Source organism: Aedes albopictus, chromosome 2 (genome assembly GCF_035046485.1).
Source record: "Aedes albopictus strain Foshan chromosome 2, AalbF5, whole genome shotgun sequence".
NCBI lineage: Eukaryota > Metazoa > Arthropoda > Insecta > Diptera > Culicidae > Aedes > Aedes albopictus.
In genome coordinates this window covers 133,280,680-133,305,882 of record NC_085137.1, presented here as the reverse complement: position 1 = coordinate 133,305,882, position 25,203 = coordinate 133,280,680, and the positions used below count along the sequence as shown (strand labels likewise).

The following is a 25,203-nucleotide window of genomic DNA, read 5'->3' as shown; positions in this document are numbered from 1 at the left end:
GTGTGTTGTGGATTGGCATCTAAGCCGAAAGAGGGATAGATTCGTGAAAAAAGGAGTGTTCATGGCTTCGGAGTCAGTTTAGCTTTCTATTTCGCAGAATCGGTACATGTTCTGTGGTTGGTTCTGTAGCGCCGGTCTAGCGAATACGGGGTCGTGGGTTCGAATTCCACCAAAACGCGATTTTTTCACAAATTTCATCACTCATTTATCAATTAGAAACATTCCGTGCCTTCTAAACACATGTTTTTCCAATATGTTTTAGCATACCTGCAAATCTGGTAAATGCCAGTAAAAGGCAATACATATCATTGTATCCTCGGAGGAAACCAAGGAAGGATATGTATGTGGAATCCTCGGAGAAACCTCTGGAGTAATCTCAGCAAAAAAAGTAGAAAAATACCATCTGGTGTTCTTGGACCAGGAGGATTTCTCCATTGATTTCTCTAGGAACTCCTTCAGAAACATCTGTTAGGATTCTCTAGAAATTCCTGCAGAGATTGTTGAAGAAATACCTTCATGAAATTTCTCTTGGGCTTCCTCCCAGAAGTCCCTTTAAGTGTCTTTGTGAATTCCTCCAGGCATAGGTACCAACTTGTGACGTAAATGGGGTGTGAATCTCTTCAAAATTGAACAAAATGCCTCTTTTTTTTCATGTAAATATGCCTAATTTGGATAAGCAGCATCGATTTTGACAGTATTTCTTTGGTTTAGCGGAGCCTGCCACACCCCCCCCCCCCCAACTATGTCACAAGCTGGAGTGTATGCCTCCAGGGTTATTCCAAAAGTTTCCGCAATAATTCCTTTCCTGATTTCTTCAGATATAGCTCTCGGAAATCCTACAGGAATGCCTGCTGAGATGTCTCCAGAAATTTCTCTATGGATTCCTCGAAAAGTTTCTCCAGTAAGTCCACGCAGTATTTCTCTAACAGCTTCTCTAGAAAGGACTCCAGGAATTCTTCCGAGAAATCCTCCATAGAGTTCTGGTGAAACTTCAATGAATTTCAGAATACTCTTTCAGGAATTTCTCTATGAATTAGTCCAGTAGTTTTTTTCAATAATTTGACTGAAAATTGTCTTTTGGAATTTCTTTAAGCTACGAGAAGGATTTTTTACAAAATCCCCTTCGAAAATAGTGTCCTCCGATTTTGTGCAAAGATTATATAGGTGCAGAAGGAATTTCTCCAATGAGTGCTTTAGAGATCCTATATGAATTCTTCTTCTGAAGAACTCTGCACTGAAGCAACTTCTCCACAGTTTTTTTTTTCATCTGTATTACCGAAATTTTAAGCCCTAGGCTAGTTCATCTCGAAACCCACGCTTCACTCCCCTTCCGAAGGAAGGGGAGTCAGATTGTGAAGTCACGTGCTTTAATCATCACACCAGGGGGTCTCCAGTTAGCCTAGTGGTTAAGGCTATGGATCGCCAATTCGGAGACAGCGGGTTCGATTCCCGTTCCAGTCGGTAAAATTTTCTCGTCTCCCTAGGCGTAGTGTATCATTGTACTGGCCACACAATGTGCAAATTCATGCAATGGCAGGCAAAGAAAGCCCTTCAATTAATAACAGTGGAAATGCTCTAAGAACACTAAGTTGAAGAGAGATGCAGGCCAAGTTCTAATGCGAACGTAGAGCCATAAAGAATCACACCAGGTCCACTCCTTCTCCAAAATTTTCTTTAAGAATTGTTTTAGGAGTTCTTTAGAAATTTCCCCAAGAGTATTTGGGATTTCATAAAGAATTTCACCATGAATTATTTCAAGGATTCCTCCAGGAATTCTCCCTCGAAGTCCTCTAGAAATTCTCTCAAGAAAGGCTTCTTTGAACGAATTTTCAAGAGTTCTTCCAAGGATTCTTTCAAGGACTATTCCCAGAATTTTCAAAAATATTCCTACAAGGATTTCTCCTAAAAATCCTCATAGATATTTTCAAGGCTTCCTTTGGTGATTCTTAAATACGTTTATCCTAGAATTCCCAAGGATTTCTCCAGGGATTCTTCTACTTACTTACTTACCGATCAGGCTAAGGCCTCTGCTGTACATAGTAGCCGTCTCCATTCCACTCGGTCCATGACTGTTTGTCTCCAGTTCCGCACTCTGCGTAGGGTCCGCAGATCGTCCTCCACTTGGTCGACCCACCTAGCTCGCTGCGCTCCACGTCTTCTTGTACCGGTCGGATGACTCTCGAGAACCATTTTAGTCGGGTTGCTATCCGACATCCTGATGACGTGACCCGCCCACCATAGCCTCCCGCACGGTGTCAAAATTTCGGTTATTATCGAACATTCATGTACCTCGGATTTTTCTTCGAAAATGATTAGTAGGGTATTGGTTCTCTTATTAAGCATGTGGCTCCCATTTTCATCCTACGAAAAACAAGGGATTGGAGCGCTGTTTGTTTTGTTTCTAATTTTTGTATTTTTTGTTAGAAGTGAGCACCCATGTAAACACAAAGAACGGAATCAATCGATGCCGTAATCGCTTGTTTTCGTATAGGATGAAAATGGGAGCGTGAGATTACTGATGGCACACATACCCTATTTGGGCTATATATTCATAATCGAAAAACTAGAAAATATTTCATCGGCGAAAATTTTTCCATACAATTTGTATGGAACGTTTTTTGGGCTAAAAGAGTAATTATTGACTTTTAGTATGAAAAATAGCCAAAAACTCAAATTTTCCCCGATAGAATATTTTCAAATTTTGCATTTATACATTATAGCCGAAATTCTAATATTCTATGAAGAAAAATCCGAGGTACATGAAAGCTCGATAATAATCAAAATTTTGACACCGTGTCCTGATTTTCGTGGTATGGACGATGGTTGGTTCTCTTAGCAGCTGATGCAGCTCGTGGTTCATTCGCCTTCTCCAAGTCCCGTCTTCCATCTGCACTCCGCCGTAGACGGTACGCAACACCTTCCGTTCGAAAACTCCAAGGTCCTATGCACGTAGGGTCCATGTTTCGTGCCCATAGAGGACGACCGGTCTAATCAGCGTTTTGTAGATGGTTAACTTCGTGTTACGGCGAACTTTGTTCGATCGTAGAATTCTGCGGAGTCCAAAGTAAGCACGATTTCCTGCCACAATGCGCCTCTGAATTTCTCTGCTGGTGTCGTTGTCGGCGGTCACCAGTGAGCCCAAGTACACGAATTCTTCAACCGCCTCGATTTCCTCACCGTTGATATGAATTCGGGGTGGCGGGCGCGGTGATTCCTCCCTGGAGCCCTTTGCCATCATGTACTTTGTCTTCGACACATTAATGACTAATCCGTTTCGCCTGGCTTCACTCTTTAGTCGGATGTACGTTTCCGCCATCGTCTCAAATTTGTGAGCTATAGTATCAATTTCATCAGCGAAACCAAGCAACTGAACGGACTTCGTAAAAATCGTTCCTCTCGTGTTTATCCCCGCTCTCCTTATTACACCTTCTAACGCAATGTTGAACAGCAAGCACGAAAGACCATCACCTTGCCGTAGCCCTCTGCGAGATTCGAAGCGACTCGAGAGTGTCCCTGATACTCGAACTACGCACATCACTCGATCCATCGTCGCCTTGATCAATCGTATCAGTTTATCCGGGAATCCGTATTCGTGCATAATCTGCCATAGCTGTTCTCGACCGATTGTATCATACGCCGATTTGAAATCGATGAACAAGTGATGTGTGGGCACGTTGTATTCGCGGCATTTCTGCAACACCTGGCGGATGGCGAACATCTGGTCCGTTGTAGCGCGTTCACCCATAAATCCAGCCTGATATTGCCCCACGAACTCTCTTGCAATCGGTGATAGACGGCGGCATAAAACTTGAGAGAGTATCTTGTAGGCAGCGTTCAGTAGTGTAATCGCGCGGTAGTTCCCGCAATCCTACTTGTCGCCCTTTTTGTAGATGGGACACACGATACCTTCCATCCATACCTCCGGTTATACTTCCTCCTCCCAAATCTTGGTAATGACCCAGTGTAGTGCTCTCACCAGCAAGGATGGCAACACTCACTTGCAAAGAGTTACACTCACTTGCTATTTTCTCAGCTCAGAAGCGTGCAATAAAGAAACGATGTATGGACGACTTTTGCCTTATGGTTTTGTCTTACAGTTTGCCGAATAGAGTAGGGGTCGCACACGTATACCGAAGTCGTGAGGGAACTGCGAAGGCAACTCTCCACGAGGTGAATGTAAATTACACTCACCTCGTGGAGAGTCGCTTTCACAGCTCTGTCACGACTTTGACATGCGTGTGCGACCCCTACTCTAACTTTTAGATAAAACCACAAGGCAACACATCGTCCATACATCGTTTTTTGATTGCACGCTTCTCAGCTGAGAAAACAGCAAGTGAGTGTTCCCATCCCTGCTCATCAGTGCTTTTCCACCGTATTTTAGAAGCTCGCTTGGTAGTTGATCTGCTTCAGCGGCTTTGTTGTTTTACAACCGGGCAGCCTCCTCTTCAATCTCTTGGAGGTTAGGGGCTGAAAGTCTTTCGTCCTGTGCACATACTCCTAGATCTGTTACCACGCCACCTTCGGTACCTGCAACGTCGCCATTAAGGTGCTCATCGTAATGCTGCCACCATCTCTCGACCACCTCACGCTCGCTCGTGAGAATATTCCCGTGATTATCTCGGCACATGTCGGCTTGTGGCACAAAGCCTCTGCGCGAGCGGTTCAGCTTCTCGTAGAACTTTCGTGTGTCCTTAGCGCGGTACAGCTCTTCCATCGCTTCGCGATCTCGTTCGTCCTGCTGGCGCATCTTCATCCGGAAGACTGAGTTCTGCCTATTCCGCGCCTGTCTGTAACGTGCCTCATTCGCTCTCGTACGGTGTTGCAGCATTCTCGCCCATGCTACATTCTGCTCGTTTTTCAACTGTTCACGTTCGCCGTCGTACCAGTCGTTTCTGTGATTCGGAGTCGCGAAGCCTAGTGCTGTAGCCGAGGTACCGTCAGTGTACCAGTAGCCACTCATGACCCAATAGCCGCTCACTGTTGCAAAAATCAAGTTTTCCCGCATAAATACCCCCTTTTCGTCGCTGATATTCTTGGACAATATAAATTATATGAAAGCAAAGTCATTTTATGCAATATTTACCAAATAACATAAATTTTAAAAACAAAACAGTAGAATTTTTTGAGCGGCTATTGGACCCAAAAAAGCTGTAGGAAATTTTATGTGTGCCAATAACCGCTCACGCAAAAAATACGTGAAAATCATAAAAACTGTCGATTTTAGTACACAGTGTATTTGATCACTATTATACACTCCCGCTGAATAGTAAAAAATAATTGTAAAAACATAGAGTTGCAAAAATAATTCACTTTTCCGCAAACGTCTATTTAAAAGATGGCATTCATTTGTCCGTGAGCGGAATTAGGACCACTTTGGTCTCACACAAATTGAGGGGCCCAGAATCAAAGGGATTTTGTCGATTTTGAGCTGAGCATATCATAAAATTCTTCAGATTTCAAGCTTTCAGGAACTTTTTTAAGATTGTTTCTACGACGATTGGAAAAATTACAATAAATCAGAGAAAATTTGGCTGATTTTGAAACTCCATACATTTTGTATGGGAAGAAAAATTGGTTAACAACTTTGAACCTCATTTACTTGAAAGTGGGTTTCTGTCACTTACACCCCTTTGCTTCTAACCCCCTCAATTGTAATAAAATCATACTTTTATGAAAAGCTCTACATAAGTCTTGTTTTGTATCTGATTATACTTAGATTAAACTAACTTAAAATGCAAAAACATTACAAATTGGTTTAAGAGCCAGTTCGCGAGAACCGCGACCCCCTTTCCAAAGGAAGTGGAATCGATGTGCTCCGATTGAGCTGAAATTTTCAGGGTATGGTTTTCCATATAAAAGATGATATCTGGTCGATTTTCAGATTTTTCCGTTAGGGGGAAGTGGGGTAAAATAGCCCTCAAAGATTTCATGTCTAAAAATAGGTAAATTCACTAAAATCGCAATAACTTCCGCAAAAGTTAACGGATTCAGCTGAAATTTTGCATGGACACTCTGCTCCTATGGCACTTCCATTTAAGCCAAGTGTTGGATATTCTTTGATATTTAATTTGAAGAAATAGGTTATTTTCATATTTTTTTCGACGATTTTCAGGGCGCCTGTTTTCGTACCAACAGAACTAGGAAGAAAAACTGAGTACTACGTTTTGAAGGATTACCCAAGAGCTTTCATTTGATATGTGACCCAGATGCGCCAACTTAAAAATTTTCGAAAAAAAAAAAATTTCTCGGGGTATACATTTTACCCCATATTTTTAGCTGTCTACACTTCTTTTTGTCGCGAATTATGACATCGTTTTTTAACTTTCAAGGGTTTTTCTTCAATATTAATTCAACAGAAAAATGATGACTAAGAAATGTAATTATTGGATTTTTTTTCATTTGGGGAAAGTAGGGTAAAACGGACTAACTCAACGGTGTCAGGCCATTCGGCCGAAGGTCATTAGGCCGAAGGTCATTAGGCCGAATGGTCATTAGGCCGAATGGTCATTAGGCCGAATGGTCATTAGGCCGAATGGTCATTAGGCCGAATGGTCATTAGGCCGAATGGTCTTCAGGCCGAATGGTCATTGTGTCTTCTTCTTGCGGTTACGTCCCCACTGAGACATAGCCTGCTTCTCAGCTTAGTGTTCTATGAACACTTCCACAGTTATTAACTGAGAGCTTCCTCTGCAAATGACCATTTTGCATGTGTGTATCGTGTGACAGGCACGAAGATACTTTATAGATGCTGAATCTACTGATATTTTACCCATGAATTTTTCCTTCTTTTAAATATAGGCTGTTCTTTCTAGTATCATTGCTAAAATAGTTTTTGGCGCTGAAACTGCTGATATTCATTCATAAATTTTTCCTTCTTTAAAACATAGGCTATTCTTTCTAGTTTCATTGTTAAACTAGTTTTTGGCAAAAATTGTTGGAAAAGGTAAAAACAACGGCTAACTTTCAATTCGTCCTGATGACCATTCGGCCTAATGACCATTCGGCCTAATGACCATTCGGCCTAATGACCATTCGGCCTAATGACCATTCGGCCTAATGACCTTCGGCCTAATGACCTTCGGCCTAATGGCCTTCGGCCTAATGACCCAGCATCTAACTCAACCTACTTTCGAAATAACGTTGCTACGATGTTCTCTGATCGGACTTGCATTTTCAGAGTTCTTTATTCTACTCAAAAATAGATGCTTTATCACATATTATTTTTTTTTTCTTAAGAGGATAACGGGGTAAAGCAATTCTCAGAAAAAAATGTAAAAAATAATCAAAATTTCAAAACCTACAAATGCTTTGGTAAAACTTGGCGAAATTTCATGAAATTAGAAAAAAAATCCTAATTTTTATTACTTATTCAAATGAGCAAGTCTGACAACATTTCGACGTCGAGAAATGTCACAGATTAGCACGTGGTGTGTGATTCACCGGATTCTTTCTCGATTTTTCTTTTGACATGCATCTCCGGTTTAATTTTCTCTCTTTTTTCTCGTGAAAGTTGCAGCAGTGCACAATGGTCCACGAAAAAGATTTACGAGGAATTATGCATTCAGCGCCTTCAAAAGATTTTTTGGACAAATATAGTCTTCTACAAAGTTGTTCCCAAAAATAAGGCCCTCATTTCAATGTACATAAAATAAGGGTGGTCCATATTTTCAAAGAAATAGGGAACCAAACTTTTTTATTTGAAAGAATAACTGTATACATTCTTCGAGAAAGTTGTAGATCTATCAATTTTGAGCAAGTTTCCTGAAGACACTTTATATGTAGCTTTAAAATTGACCGATCTAGGAGATATTTTTTTAATAAGCTTAGGGTGGTCCAAGAAAAATCGGATTTCTGGCGTTAACTGTTTCAGTTTAGATTTTACATCAAAGTTGCCCAAGAAACACTTGTAGAGCATAGTTTTTGAAAAGGTGTTATGACGGGTTGGGGCAATCATAAAAATTATCTTTTTCCCGCATTCAAAAGAAGAAACGTTGTTATAAAACATATCTAAAAATTAGAGGGGAGTTTTTTTTGTAACTCAAGTGAAAAATACTTGAAAAGTGCCTAATTTTTCGAGATAATCATCAATAACTTTTGAACGGAATGACGTAGCAACATTCTCAGCGAACGAAAATGCACTTTTTTTGGAAGCTGTAAAAGTGGTTCTTACGCGACGCGAGAAATTTTAAACAAAAAAGATAAAGCAATAAAACGATTTGTTCTAGCGTCACCCTTTATCTTTACCTCTTTTGTTTCAAATTTCACATCAAAGTTGTCTAAGAACCATTTTTAGAACTTAAAAATAACGCACATTTTCGTGCGCTGGGAATGTTGCTTCGTCATTCCGTTCAAAATATATTGATGATTTTCTAGAAAAATAGGCATTTTTCAAGCATTTTTCACACACCAATCGGTCATATCACATTTTCAAAAAAATATATGATTTTTTAGGAAAAAACACCTGTAACTATTGAACCAAAAGAGATAAAGACCATTTCAGCGCGTCAGACATGAAACGACGCGTCTTCAAATGCTCTACAAGTGTTTCTTGGACGACTTTGAAGAAAAGCCGAAACTGAAAAAGTTAACGCCAGAAAACTGGTTTTTCTTGAACTACCCTAAGCTTATTCAGAAAAAAACATCTCTAGATCGGTCAATTTCAAAGCTACATGAAAAGTGTCTTCAGGAAACTTGCTCAAAATTGATAGATCTACAACTTTCTTGAAGAATGTATACAGCTATTCTTTCAAATAAAAAAGTTTGGTTCCCTATTTCTTTGAAAATATGGACCACCTTAATTTTTATGTACATTGAAAAGAGGGCCTTATTTTTGGGAACAACTTTGTAGAAGACCATATTTGTCCAAAAAATCATTTGAAGGCGCTGAATGCATAATTCCTCGTAAATCTTTTTCGTGGACCATTGTGCACTGCTGCAACTTTCACGAGAAAAAAAAGAGAGAAAATTAAACTGGAGATGCATGTCAAAAAAAAATATCGAGAAAGAATCCGGTGAATCACACACCACGTGCTAATCTGTGACATTTCTCGACGTCGAAATGTTGTCAGACTTGCTCTAATTTCATGAAATTTCGCCAAGTTTTACCAAAGCATTTGTAGGTTTTGAAATTGTGATTATTTTTTACATTTTTTTCTGAGAATTGTTTTACCCCGTTATCCTCTTAAGAAAAAAATAATAATATGTGATAAAGCATCTATTCTTGAGTAGAATAAAGAACTTTGAAAATTCAAGTCCGATCAGAGAACATCGTAGCAACGTTATTTCGAAGGGGGTTGAGTCCGTTTTACCCTACTTTCCCCAAATGAAAAATATCCAATAATTACATTTCTTAGTCATCATTTTTCTGTTGAATTAATATTGAAGAAAAACCCTTGAAAGTTAAATAACGATGTCATAATTTGCGACAACACTTCTTTAGACAGCTAAACATATGGGGTAAAATGCATACCCCGAGAAAATTTTTTTTTCGAAAATTTTTAAGTTGGCGCATCTGGGTCACATATCAAATGAAAGCTCTTGGGTAATCCTTCAAAACGTAGTACTCAGTTTTTCATCCTAGTTCTGTTGGTACGAAAACAGGCGCCCTGAAAATCGTCAAAAAAATTATGAAAATAACCTATTTCTTCAAATTAAATATCAAAGAATATCCAACACTTGGCTTAAATGGAAGTGCCATAGGAGCAGAGTGTCCATGCAAAATTTCAGCTGAATCCGTTAACTTTTGCGGAAGTTATTGCGGTTTTAGTGATTTTACCTATTTTTAGATATGAAATCTTTGAGGGCTATTTTACCCCACTTCCCCCTAACAGAAAAATCTGAAAATCGGCCAGATATCATCTTTTATATGGAAAACCATACCCTGAAAATTTCAGCTCAATCGGAGCACATCGATACAAGAAAGGGTTGCGGCTCTCGCGAACTGGCTCTTATTAGTTATTTAACAGATGATGTTTTTCTGCAAAACTGGCCTTAGATGAGCGGAATCTGGTACCCTGATGGTACTACCCAGGGCGGATCGGATGTCCCTCCAGCCATCTTCAAGTGTCATCCTTAGTTCATAAATCAAACTTCTCCAATAGTTAGTACTCCAACTATGCAGATGTAAAAGAAACAATATTCCAATTTTTAATTGAAGTTATGAATAAACCTGGGATGCAGGGATCAGCTTAGTATTTTGTCCCGAATTTCGGGACAAGAGTGTTGACCGGGTGTTATGAAAGCTAATAGGAAATGGGTTATATTACCGCTCTCATCTTAACATTTGGTCGATCCAATTTCCACCGACACTGCCGTAAGTTTATATTCATTTTTTTAGAAAATTTGGCAACTTTGAACTAAGTTTACATACAAATATTTTCGAAAAAAAAAATCATTTAAATCATGTTCAAAGTTTCTTTGACCCCAAACTTTTGATTGGGAGTGAACTCACACGCCAAGGAAGAGAGCATAACATTGATGGAGACGCATGGTGTTTCTTCAAGTTGATAGTTATGATTTCTCTTGATTGGCTGGTGAAACGTTTGTTCCTGAAAAATCACTGAATTCTTAATCTCCATTATTCCCATACACCTTCTCTTCCCCAGGACAAGACTATCAAACACGTCAACAGTGGGAACTGTCTGACGCGGCCAACGCAGGACGACCCGTCCACGCCGCTCCTACGACCATGCAAGTACACCAAGGGCCAACAGTGGCTCATGCAGTCCAAGTTCAAGTGGCAAGCACAGCACGACCACCGGCTCAACGATGTGGACAGATAAAACCGACCAAGCCCCGAGGGAACCTCCACCACCAAGTCATCGTCATTGTCATTGTCATCAGTGGCATCGCCATCATCAGTAATGGGATTGAAGGGATTGACACGTCAAGGTCGTCGTCATCGTGTGGGATTGAAGGCTAACACGCATCAGCGATAATGTGATTCCTTTTATTTTTTTTTCGGTCCGATATATCATCGCAATTTTCGGTCGTCCGAGGACTACTACTATACAATAGGGAATGAACCTTTTTGCGGTTATTTTAGTCGATTTTGTATCTTCTTGATAGTGTATAGGAGAAGTAAGCCAAGTTATAGACATTTTTACTATTGATTGAGTTTAGGAATTAATTAAGGAGATATTGCTATAAAAGTTTGTTCCATCGTCCGTGTTCGTTCGCGTGGCTGAGTGTAACCTGGAGTGAACGCGATGAGTGCCGACCGACAGCAGCAGCAGCAGTAGGTGGGTGGGATGGCACAATTAATGAACGTGACTATTAGATTTTTTGTTTCTTCTGCTAGACGACCGGGTGAGTGAACTTTTGTGCAGGACGGTATGTCGAAAGACATGGAAATATTTGCTAGAGGGAGAACCATCCAGAGTAATGTGTAATGCAAGCATCCCGACAGAAGGGTCCACATAGCTGCGATAGAATGCCAGAAAAGATCGCAATGTACATATAAATGAGAGTAAGAACGGTGCTTCTTTAACCATTATTACAATGAAAAATATATCAATTGTCGGTTAATTTGTATTGCTATTCCATACTTCTATGTACATTTCAAACTTCAGAATGCAAATTCATATACAGAAAAAAATTTAAAATACAGAAAAAAGGACTTTTTTACAATTGCTTCTTCAAAGCTTGCTATTTTTGTACTGTCTTGCAGGTATGATAAAATATGTTTTTTTTTTTTCAATAATAACGATTAAATGAAGCACCGTTATAAAAGAAAAGCACACTAGAATATTTTTCCCCTATCTAAGAGATAACTGAACGGCAAACGCGTGCAGGAATGTCCACTAGAATGGCGATTTTTACCAATTAGCACAAGCGGAAATGTTCCTAATCTCTCTTCCGGTAACGCCACAGGACATAATCGCCGTACGTAACGTATGCGTGTGTGTTCAGTACAGTTCAGTTCAGTAGCTCCAATTCCGTGATCCTGCATTGCATTGTTGTATTGTCTGTCGCTGTTACCACCGGCGACGGCACATACCTAAAAGACGCCAGGACCGAAACTCGAAAAACAAAAGAAATTGACGCATATCACGTAGTAAAAGAAAAATAAAAATCATTAGCAGAATTCGGAAACTTTGGACGATGTCTCGTGGTCGATTCATCGAAGAACTTGCAATTTTTTGTGAAATTATATGAGAAGGTGAAACTTTTCACAAAATGGAAGTTTGGCAAACAAAGTCATAATGGTTTAGTAATTCGGAATCTATTTTAATTAAATCATAGTCTGTATGTACTCGTGTAATGAAAATCAAGGGTTCATGGTCAGCACGTTCGTTGGGGTCTGGTTTGGGTCTGATGTATAAAATACAATAGAAGAGATTCTTAGAACCATCATTAAACCCAAACAAAAGGTATATGGTTCTATGACGGTTCTCAAAACCTCTATAAGAGTAACTGATTATCAAAATGTTACTTGAGATGGTACATGGATATTGTGGTGCTTTGCTATCACTAAGCAGACCATGCTGGTTGCGATGATTATTATTATAGCTGTCAAGTGAACAATACGACATTGGCGTCGAGCAAGAACCCATTGCGAAGAATTCTTGAAACTTAACAGATTTCTAGTGGCAGCAATTGATGGAGAATCATTCGACTTACGGGAGTTTTGGATCAGATTCAAGATTGGAGTCAATCGCACTTCCGTTGCGATGATCTGCAGTGGTAAACATTTTGGTGGTGCTACAACGGGACAGTCACGAAAGCCATGGACCACCAGTTGAAGGTAATTATAAATAGTCTGACTTTCCAACGGATAGCATCTGATCGAATCAAACTTAGAGGGAATCTAGAAAGTCTCGCCTGAATAGATGGAGATTACAACGTTTGATATGCAATATTGCTTTGAAATTCATGCACACAACAGAAATAAACAAATTTAGGTTTAAATTGTGAAAAAGAATCCACGTGCTCCGGTGGGAATCGAACCCACGACTCTAAATTCGCTAGACGGGCGCTTCTTTCCTCTAAGCTACAGAGCCACTTGACCATTTCCATCCTCTGAAGGCACAGAACTGAACCCGATTCCACTAATGCACATGGGTTATTCGTTTTCACTGTCCAAATGGTATAAGATGAATACCTAGGTATAGCTATAAATACGTCTCTGTTGTGTGCAATTTGTATGAATGCCAGAGTGGGAGAGAAAAGAAGTGCCCGTTTAGCAAAATGAGAGGCGTTGGTTCGATTCCCACCGGAGTACGTGGATTCCTTTTCACAATTTGAATCTCAATTTGTTCGTCAAACACGTGTTTCTGTGAACACGTGTTTGTGTGCATGAATGTCAAAGCAATTTATAGATGGAGATGTTAACTTTTCGCTAGATCAATTGCCACAAAATATAAGTACCGATTCTACAGTCCTGTATCATTTCTCTCGAAAACCTCTCATCCAAATGAATACCAGTGTAACAGCAGTAACCAAAATTGCTGTTCTAATTCCGTCGTAGAGAGGGCCATACGGCCATCTGCTTACGACAGTTTCATGATATTAGGCTACCAGATTACAGAAACACATATTCAGTAATGGGTCCACGGGTATATGTTTCATTTGCCCGATCCGCATCACAATAGCCTGCTTTCTATTCTTCGTGGCATTCATGTAGCAACGGATTCGCACCGCCGCAGTTCAATAAATTTTCCCTAAATCTAATAGCTGACTGAGTTCCTTTGGTCACATATTATAGACTGCCAACCAGATCACGAAAGGAGACCTTTTCCATGTGTTCCGCGCTTCTGCTGACTTTGGATTCATCTCCGTTAACTCCAGAATAGAAGCTTCGCTGGTGTTGTAACATTTTCTCTGTGGTAACATTGTTGTAGTCAGTTACTATATACCTAGGTCTGAGAAATTGAGAGTCAGAAGTTCGTTGATGTACTGCTTTTGATCCTTTACTACGCCGGCCGTCCTCTGTGATTACACCGATGCCAAGAATTATGTTGACTAGCTTTTTCTACACTTGAGAGAAAGCTGGAAACTCATCCGACATCAACTAAGAAGAAGGGACTTCATCCAGTTCCCATGATCTTTCCGGGACCATTAATTCTTCACAGAGGGGTTAGTGCAGTTCGCATCCTCAAGGTTAGCTACCTGTGTATGCTTGCCGAAACAGTAACTCGTAACTCGCCTTTTTAAGAAGATGATGATACGGTCAGACTATGACCTGAGTGTCCTTTGCTGTACGTAGGAGTCGTCTCCATTCGACTCGGTTCATGGCTGTGCGTCTCCAGTTCCGCACTCTACGAAGGGTCCGCAAATCGTCATCCACTTGATCGACGCACCTAGCTCGCTACGCATCATGTCTTCATGTACGGGCCTCGAGAACCATTTTAATCGGGTTGCTATCCGACATCCTGATGACGTGACCCGCCTATCGTAGCCTCCCGATTTTCGCGATGTGAACGATGGTTGGTTCTCTCAGCAGCTGATGCAGCTCGTGGTTCATTCGCCTTCTCCAAGTCCCGTCTTCTCGTCTGCACTCCGTCGTAGATGGTACGCAACACCTTCCGTTCGAAAACTCCAAGGGCGTGTTTGGTTCTATGCACGTAGAGTCTAAATGTTTCGTGCCCACAGTTGACTGCCGCTCTAATCAGCGTTTTGTAGGCAGTTAACTTCGTGTGACGGCGAATTTTGTTCGCTCGTAGAGTCCTGCGGAGTCCAAAGTAAGCTTGCTTTCCAGCCACATTAGGTCTCTGAATTTCTTAGCTGGGGTCGTTGTTGGCGATCACTAGTAAGCTCAAGTACACGAAATCGTCTGCCTGCCTCGATTTCATCACCGTCGGTAGAAATTCGGGGTGGTGGGTGCGGTAATTCCTTTCCAGATATGCCGGTATAATGCCAAGGTATGATACTGCATTATTGCTAGCATCCTAGGTATCAGGTATCAGTAGGTCGGCTCCAGAGGCACCATCCTGCTAGCTAGTGACTTCTGACCCACTGGTGTGTCGTATACCAGTACTGGAGAATTTTTTACAGGTATTTACGTATCCCAAGGCTTAGGTGCGCTCTAGTAATAGCTGCCCAACTGACGCTATTGAACGCATTCCTTTCGTCGAGGATCATTACTGTACAGTAGTTAATTTCCATCCTCTTACACTGGACATCTATCTCAGCAGTTTACAGACATGGTACATAGCATGTATACGGGCGGCTTCCCCCTCCAGAAGTGTATTGGTCTCTACATACCGAAAGGGTAGTTTCCCCGCTTTTGGCAATAGGGCCAAGTTCTGTCTCTTCCAAACCTCCGAAAAGCCTCCCACATCTAGACATTCCTGCATTTCAGGTCTGAACATCTCAGGAGCTTCTGCAATGGCAATTTTTAAGGCCGGGTTTGTAATTCAATCCAAACCAGGGACTCCCCTACGCTTCAGGATTTTACTGTTCCCACAAGTTCATCATCGCTCGTCCTAGTCCTCGGCGATCCTACGAAAGGAGGCCAAAGGTGTCTAACGCGGGAAGGGACCCTCGACGATCTTCTTCAGCATCACTGGCAACTGCTTTGTGGGAGCCATCATACCTCGTGTCTTAGCCATAAAGACCCTGTACGAGTCACCCCATGGGTTCGTATTGGTACTCTGACACAGGCCCTCATAGCTTGCCCCTATCTCGGTCTTCAGCGTGACTTTGGCAGTCACAAACACCACCCGTCGTTCATCTTGCTCATCATCAATACGTGCTTGCTGAATCCGTGGTCGTTGCCTTATCCGTAGATATGCGTGGCGAAGGTTCGCAATGGCTTGCGGTGGTCTTCCATTCCTAGAATCGACTGTCCTAGGCAAGGTGGTATCGCATTTATGCGAGAGCATCGCTTCAGCTGGTCACCGCTTCTTAGATCGAGTATGTTTCGCTCATGATAAAGCGCCTTCCTAAATACCTCTTGTTGTAGTATGATGTCTTGCATCTACGAGGGCTAGTCCTGGTCGCCCCTTCCTCCACCCGCTGCCTGCTATTGTTGTAGTCGATACTTTAACGAACCGCCGCGCCAGATGACCGCTGTGAGTGTATGCATCGTCTACCCTTCAGCTCGAATTACTTGTTAGTCGAAGACTGCAAACAGTAACTTCGATAATCGACTCCATTCCGCTTAAAGGTACCTAGTATTTGCAACATTAGCCAGTACCGTTAGCTAGATCTGACCCAGCAACCTGCTGATCGTAATACACATTCCCCATTCCACGGCATTGAAGTTACCAACTACCCACCTAGGGTCTGGGACCATTTGGCCAGGAGCACCTATTTTGGGCACTTGCTGCTATAACTCTGTCAATTTTGAATCGATTCACCTGATTTTTGAAACACGATCAGATAGGCATAGTATCTAGCAATGTTCAAAAATTCAAGTCAATCGGTTTGAAATTGACTGAGTTATAGCAGCAAGTGCCCAAAATAGGTGCTCCTGCCCAAATGGTCCCAGACCCTACTTTTGTCCTGCCAAGTCCGCCGTCATATAGACTACCGAATTAGCGCATAACAGCTACAAAAGAGTCGTTGACCTTGGCGATAACGAATCCCTCATTCGATGACTCCTGGACTGGGTACTTACCATTGTCCATACTGTGCATCACTGTCCGCCGGGTACTCGGTATGGATCCGCTATGATGGCAATATCCTTCCCTTACTTAGTAACTGCCTCGGTACAGCTGTTTCTGGGCTGCGTCACAGCCAGCGGTTCAGGCTTAGCTGCGTTACTTGTACTGTGAAACCAGCTGAGGATCTCTTGAAGGTCGGGCGCTTGCTGTTCACGGATTTCCCTGAACAGATACTTAGGAGGTTCCATGCAGCATTGTGCCTCATAGCCTGCGCCTCCACAATGCCTACAGAGCTAGCTTCTGGCAGGGCCTTTGCAGTCCTACGACTTGTGTCCTGGTTCGGAGCACTAGCAACATGATGGCACAAATTTCCCAAATGGAGGAGAACGTGCCTCTGGAGCCGAACTTACTGATACCCGCAACATACCTCCGGCATGCTCACCGACCACCTTGAGCTTCCCTATTTTAACGGCAGCTTAGTAACAGCTAGAGGTAGGCGTATCAGGACTATCTGTTTCCCTAACGGGCCTTCCCGCAACCTGACGTCCATGGTGGCCTCCTGCATCTCGCACTGTTGCCGCAGTGCTATGACGCGCTTCTCCGCGTCCATATTCTCAACCAGGTTTTTACACTGTATAAGGCAATCCATGAGACAGATGCGATCAGCTGATTTTTTTTTTGTTTACCATGTATTTTTGACAATCGATGATCGGGGTGACAGTTGAACACAAAGGAATTTGTTAAGCACCGACGACACTTGACGAAACTTTGTTAAGTTGTACTCACACTGTGTTTACAGTTTTGGCTGTCACCCCCATCGCGAAAAGTCGTCATGGATTGCCTTATAGCCGCTTCTGCAGTGAGAGCTCTCATCTCCACGTCTTCGTCAAACATTTTTAGACTAGCCTCTTGCTATCGGTGCCCATTCTGAGCTCAAGGATCGTGCCACTAGTACCTACGGATACGTCTGAAACTGCGTATGTAAGTTTGCAGATCCGAAACTTTAGCAACGCTCCTCATTGCCTTCAGGAACTTCTAGTACTTGAGCTCATCGGTCTTGATGATGAGAACTTCACCTTTGTCTCATTTGACACCTGTTCTATCTTATCGCTTTTTAGGCCTTTTCTTCCGCCTATCCACTAGGGTCCCCCGCCTTAACTTGACCGCCCTTAATCACCGGACTGTGTAGGTTTCATGATAAACATACGAGCCTAACCTCAAAATTGCTGACAAATCTCATTTTGACAGATGTAACATGAGCATGAAAAGAACGGCAACAAGATCGATAAAGTAGAAGATGTTATCCGTCTTTTTCGTGCATGTGTGTGGTCTATCAAAAAGACCTGAGGAATGTCAAACATTTTCATGGCTAGCTTTGTTGGTGTAATGAAGAATACTATAAATAGTTTACCTCTTTGACCAGAGAAATGTCTTGATCACCAATCGGGCTTTGAATCAGAATTCTTCTGCAGAACGTCAAACTCCGATTGCATGACCTTAGTCGCTTTTGTCACTCCGCTAACTAAGACATAATAAAATTGTGTAGGTAGGGTATTGGTTCCCTTATTAAGCATGTGGCTCCCATTTTCATCCTACGAAAAACGAAGGATTGAAGTGCTGTTTGTTCTGTTTCTTATTTTTGTATTTTTTGTTAGAAGTGAGCACCCACGATAACAAAAAGAACGGAATCAATCGGTGCCGTAATCGCTTGTTTTCGAATAGGATGAATATAGGAGCGTGAGATTACTAATGGCACACATACCCTACATATTTTGCAACATTGTGAAGGTCTTGAAATTGCCTTGAAAAGATTTTGAGAAAACGATTACAATGACCCAATTACAATTATGCCAAAAGTTGATAGTTTGCACCGTTTTGAATGCTGTAACAAGTGTTTCAAAACTTGAGGTCCTCATTACACCCATCCAGACCCCAAAACGAACGTTGCTGAACCGAAATCGACCCCCCAAAAGAAGACCGAATCCTTCGCAAACAAACCACGAACCACAATGCATTTACGCGGACGAATCGCGTTTTACCAGTTGAAATCCATCATTAGCAAGCGTCTCTTAATATCAACATGTTAGATTTTTTGAACAACCGTCATCCTTGTAAATGTTACACACACACACACGAGAAAAAGATTGATTAACACTTTAGCAATTGTAAATAGATAGCTGTATAATAAAATTGCAAATAAGCTGGGTTGCTACAGAGAGAGGAACGTGTGGAAAACAATATCATTAGACAAAAGGAGAAACAACAAAAAAAAACATACAATCCACGTGATAATAGTTTGAGCGATAAAAAAATGCACTTGATAGTTGAAATTTACAAAAAAAAATAAGGAAATGCCACGTAAGCAAGAGAAGATGACGGATGAGAGAAAGTATCAGATAAGCAGCACAAGAATGAGAGAGACAGAAAGAGCGAGAGCTTAGTACAGGGGATAGACAAAATGATCGGGACAGGCAAAATTTCCACTTTTCAAAAAATGTCTAATTAGCTGTAACTTTTCGATAAGTGCATCAAATATTCTAAAATTTTCACTGTAAGTTGATTAACTAGTTGTGTATTAGTGAATAAAATTTGGAAAAGATCGGCCTATTCTGCACGAAGTTATAAGCATTTTAGAAAAAAGGTAGAAATATTCGATAGCCAACTTTGAGCTGTTATATCTCCGGATTCAATGAACCGAATGCAATGAAATTTTGTACATTTATGACTCATATAATGAGCTCTGAAAAACGATTGACACAACTTGAAGTTATTAACGAGAGAAAAAGTTACAGCGATTTCATTATTTTTATGATTTTTAGTAAAATAGTCTATTTTTAAAATGCATCCCTTTACTTTTTCAATGAATTGCCGCCTATGTTGTTACTTTCTTTCAAAACATATCTGCATTCAAGAGAATCAGAGGGAATTTAAATGAACTATAATTAGCATCTTGAATTTTTAAACAATGTTGAAGCTTAAGAAAATTTGGTGTTTTATTAGAAAAATAATCTAATCGTTATAATTTTCTTCCGCGTTAAGAATTTTTAGTTATGTCAAAAGTTTTTCGAAGCTTATCATATAAGTCATAAATGGTCAAAATTTCATTGCATTCGGTTCATTAAATCCGGAGATATAACAGCTCAAAGTTGGCTATCGGATAATTTAGCCTTTTTTTAGAATCTTTATAACTTTGTGCAGAATCGTTCGAGCTTTTCCGAATTTTGTTCACTGATACACAAATAGTTGATCAACTTACAGTGAAAATTTGAGAATATTTAATGCACTTGTCGAAAAGTTACAGCTATTTGAAATTTTTTTGAGAAGGGAAAATTTTGCCTGTCCCGATCATTTTGTCTATCCCCTGTAAGTTCAATATTTTCTCAAGTGAAATTGAGAGATATAGAGCACGTGTTAGTGTTGATAGTTATTTTTAGAACTCTTACGACAGTCTTCTACAACAACAAGCTAACAGAACTTCAATTTGATTGAGCTTAGCATTTAGTTCGTAGCGTTAGGTAGTCTGGTTTTATTTTAATTCAGGTGATGGTGTGCAATTGCTCTTTTTAAGCTTATTTAAAATTTTCCTAGGATGTTATCTGAATTTCAAATGAGAATCCTTTCCAAAAGTTACTGGTGAATCAGACCGTCATTTTCTTCAAATCCGGGAAGGAACTTAGACTTAATTTCATTTATTACAATATTAATATTTCTATCTTAAGAAACGACCTTGTCCTTTCGCCTATCTGCATTCTTCGAAAGAATGAATTTAATGATGTGTCATCGAAAAAAGTTAAAGGAAAACGCTGTTTTGAATATTTCTAACCACTGACCGTAAAAATCCGAAGAACACTTAATCACGAAGACGTGCCTCCGGTTGAGCTAAAATGGTACCATTGCATTAAAGTGTAAGAAGGTTTTGGTGCGAGTATGAAATTTCACTCGCACTGTTATGAATAATTTCATCTTCATTTGTAAAGATGCACTGTGTCTCTCGATTTTTAGCAGTGTGGGAAATCTTTTTGGTAAAATGATTCTCGATAAAACACTGAACTTGAAAACAATATGGCGGCCTGGTATCACCACAATTTACTCTTAAGGACAAATAAGCCAACTGACTCGATTGAAATTGAGTTGAAGAGATCTACGTAAGAAATGATGAAACTATGCATCAAGGTTGTTAATTTAGTTAGAATGAAAACGTAAACGTACATTGAAGCAGGGCTGTTAAGTTGTTTTAACAACTTTGAAACAAATTAAAGAGAGGCGTTATTTTTACCTTTTTGATTCTCTTCACCAAAAGCCATCTAGGAATTCATAACATCACACAATGAAACAGCTACAGCAATTTCAATGGGGAACAATCTAAAAATTGTCCCTCATCTCAGTATTAAACTACTTCCGAAACATGATATACAAATTATTGCAATCTTCCGAGTAGCTTTTACCGATTCAACTGTAACATTCCTCCTCAGAAAAAAAAAGTATAATACGTAATCATTGACGGCCGGCCCAACAAACAATAGCTGATAAAAAAAACAAACGAAGAGGTTGATTTCGTACTACTGCAACACAATACGTTATTGTTTCTGTTGCCGCAATAAAGTTATTATTTCTAAACAAGCAAATCGAAGCCGAGCCAATTAGATTGCAGGGCGTATCGTTCACTCATTGTAGTATCATTAGCTTTCCTTATTACATATATTTTTTAACTATAAAAGCAGGCTTCATGGAGAGTCATCTCAAACGATATCTCCTGTCCGTTTGCATCGATAGGAGCGTAAAACATTTATATGATGCTAAACAAATAGATTTTTTTGCCTTCAATGAGCACAGAAGAGATAAGGCAAGAAAAATGAAGAGGATTATATATATTAAAAAATATTTGGTTGAAAATAGTTCATTGCAATGAATGAGAGAGAACCGTACATGCGCGCGATTGCCAGAGGAAAATGTCTTCTTTTTTGAGTCTAGAATAAAATAATGAAGTTTTTACGGCGATGTGTTTCCATCGAAAGTCTTCGAAAAGTCCATTATTAGTCCTCCACACTACTTCTAAACGAATTATCCGAAAAAAGCCAATAGTTTCAGTGGCCGCCATTTTGTGTATCCACAAACCATTTCATTGTGGATACTCGTTAGATGTAGGTTACGTTGAGCACATAGTGGGTGAGGTGCGAAGCAAAGAGATAAGAGATCGGATAAGCGTCGAAGCACACTCTGTTGAAACTATATGCACAACGCATGAACCGTACATAGTAGATGAGTTGCGATGAGTGCGAAGATGCGATGGAGCTGCTTCGACACATGTGAACGCAAGGGAACGCAAGAGAACGCTTGTCGGGTATGGGTTTTATGATTGCGCTCGTTGTGTATGTAGAGCAATGCGGATTAAAAGTGTTGGGAATGCTAGTAATATAAAATGCGTTAATATCTTGTTGTTTTAAACAAAACTCAATGCTTTTTCACATGACTTGCATTTTGACGGACTAGACGTAATAAAAAATTTTCATACATACTGTCTATGGATCGGCATGTTAAATAACATACAGGGGATAGACAAAATGATCGGGAAAGGCAAAATTTTCACTTTTCAAAAAGTGTTCAACTAGCTGTAACTTTTCGAAAAGTGCATCAAATATTCTCAAATTTTTACTGTAAGTTCATCACTAGTTGTGTATCAGTGATCCAAATTTAGAAAAGATCGGGCCATTCTTCACGAAGTTATAAAGATTCTTGAAAAAGGTAAAATTATCCGATAGCCAACTTTGAGCTGTTATATCTCCGGATTCAATGAGCCGAATGCAATGAAATTTTGACCATTTATGACTTATATAATGAGCTATGAAAAACCATTGACTTAACTCAATATTCTTAACACGGAAGGAAATTATAACAATTAGATTATTTTTCCAATAAAACACCAAATTATCCAAAATATCAACATCGTTTCAAAATTCAAGATGCAAATTATAGTTCATTTAATTTCACTCTAAATGACTTATATATAAATGTGTTTTGAAGGAAAGTAACAACATAGCTACCAATAAATTGAAAAAGTAATAGAATGCATATTAAAAATAGAGCAACTTACTAAAAAATCGTGAAAACATTAAAATCGCTATAATTTTGGCTCTTGCTAAAAATTTCAAGTTAAGTCAAATGTTTTCCAGAGTTCATTATATAAGTCATGAATGGTCAAAATTTCATTTCAATCGGTTCATTGAATTCGGAGATATAACAGCTCAAAGTTGGCTATCGGATAATTTTACCTTTTTCAAGAATCTTTATAACTTCGTGGAGAATGACCCGATCTTTTTCAAATTTTGTCCACTGATACACAACTAGTTGATCAACTTACAGTAAAAATTTGAGATTATTTTATGCACTCTTCGAAACGTTACAGCTAATTGGACATTTTTTGAAAAGTGAAAATTTTTCCTGTCCTGATCATTTTGTCTATCCCCTGTATTTCATTGCATATAGGTACAATAGTATTCCATCAAATCGTTTAAGTTTTTTTACAGCATAATTTTGTTATTATATGTGTAAGTTATATAAGAAAACGTTTTATTTTCTCTGTTCGGAATTTAAATCAAGTGACCAATGTTGGGAGCGGGACATTTGGCATAAAGTCATTTGGCATAAGGTCGTTTGGCATACGGTCACTTGGCATAACGGTCATTTGGCATAATGGTCATTTGGCATAATCGAAATGCACCCTTCTTTATTATGCCAAGTGTCCATTATGCCAAATAACCGTTATGCCAAATGGCTTTATGCCAAGTGACCTTATGCCAAACGGCCTTATGCCAAATGACTTTATGCCAAATGACACAGACCCCCAATGTTTGATATGGTCGTTTGTTCAGTGCATGTTATTCATGTGCAAGTTATAAAGTTTAAGGTTTTATGTTATTCAACTTAATCGCTAAAAGGATTCTGATTGAAAGGTTCTGCTTTTTTCTTTGTCAGGAAAAACTAAATCCCTTAACGAAAAGAGTAAATAAACACGAATATTGACCACGCATCCAAATCATACTGCTAAAGAACACTGAATACAAAATTATGACTAGGTATTAATTAATTTCTCCTAATTTAAAAATCATTCTCATAACTTTCAACAAGGTATGTATGGTTATGGTTGATGTTAAACGTTATGGGTTTCGCATTACGGGCTTAAACAACTTTTGTTGCTATTTACGGTTCGTAAAAAATGTTCATACCGACAAGTACCTAATAAAATGTATTAGTTTGAATTGCCTTTAAGCTGCGAGAGAATGTTGCTTTGTGAAGGAACATGAACTTAGGGGCTGTCCATTAATTACGTAAGGGAAATTTTACGATTTTTCGACACCCCCACCCCCCCTTGTAAGATTTTTTGTATGAGAACCCTAATACTTTTGTATGGGACGTAAGATTTCTCAAACCCCCCCTCCCCCCATAAACCCTTACGTAATTAATGGACAGCCCCTTACTGGGGTATTGGTTTCCTTATTAGGAATGTGGCTCCCATTTTCGTCCTACGAAAAACAAATAAGGATTGAGCGCTGTTTGTTTTTTTTTATTATTTTTGTATTTTATCTTAGAAGTGAGCACCCATGAAAATAGAAAGAATGGAATCAATCGGTGCCGTAATCGCTTGGTTTCGAATTGAATGAATATGGGAGCGTAAGATTCCTTCAAAATTAACTAATATTGTGCCTTGATGCCCACGCCGACAGACACCGGATTGGCCAGCTGACAAAAAAAAACCCGGAAGATAGCCCGCCGGAGGCATAGCACGAGCTCCTCAATTTAAGGGTTCATTCAAATATTACGTAACGCAAAAATTAGCAATTCTAGACCCCCTCCCTCCCCCACGTAACAACTTTTGTATGGGAAATTTTAGAATTTTGTATGAAGCATAACACAGCGCTAGACCCCCTCCCTCCCCTCTTAGCTTTACGTAATATTTGAACGAACCCTAATCACATAAATTGTTCGTAAGTACCTACCGGATCTTAGCGCTTCTGAAAGAGAATTAAATTTTCTTTCCAAAAAGTAGGTACTCGTTTGGTTCTCTACGATGCGGAATTCGATATAAAAAGTGCACTTTGCCTATGCTGCGTCATGGAACATTTTGGCGGAGTCACTCTTTTCATAGGGTTCATTCCTGCCACCAGATGCAGGAATGAGAACCCTATGAAAAACGTGACTCCGTCAAAATTTGCCATGGCGCAGCATAGGCAAAGTGCACTTTTTTCACTTTTTCATATCGAATTCCGCATCGTAGAGAAACAAACGAGCACTTTTTGGAATGAAAATTTTATTCTCTTTCAGGCTTTTTGCTGTGCATGCATCGCCCCTGTAAGGGGTGAGTATCTCAGCATAATTGATCGCGTTCGCTATTGTCTCGCGTGAAAATCAAAACAATAGATGCGCGGGTGTTTAGTGTTCAGTATTGTGTTGTTCTTTGCTGTGCATGCATCGCTCCTGTAAGGGGTGAGTATCTCAGCATAATTGATCGCGTTCGCTATTGTCTCGCGTGAAAATCAAAACAATAGATGCGCGGGTGTTTAGTGTTCAGTATTGTGTTGTTCTTTGCTGTGCATGCATTGCTCCTGTAAGGGGTGAGTATCTCAGCATAATTGATCGCGTTCGCTATTGTCTCGCG

At 40.0% G+C, this 25,203-nt stretch overlaps 1 protein-coding gene across 14 annotated transcripts in view; it reads left to right on the top strand.

The window, feature by feature from the left end:
• Nucleotides 1-11,579, top strand: part of LOC109417673 (polypeptide N-acetylgalactosaminyltransferase 5) — a 452,742-nt gene extending 441,163 nt beyond the window's left edge. For all 14 annotated transcript variants that reach the window (XM_029853443.2, XM_029853438.2, XM_062850468.1 and 11 more), the window contains one exon: nt 10,608-11,579. In XM_029853443.2, the coding sequence (XP_029709303.2) occupies nt 10,608-10,784 (177 nt within the window). In that variant the 3' untranslated portion in view covers nt 10,785-11,579. The remainder of the gene's footprint in view (nt 1-10,607) is intronic.
• The last annotated feature ends 13,624 nt before the right edge of the window (nt 11,580-25,203 follow it).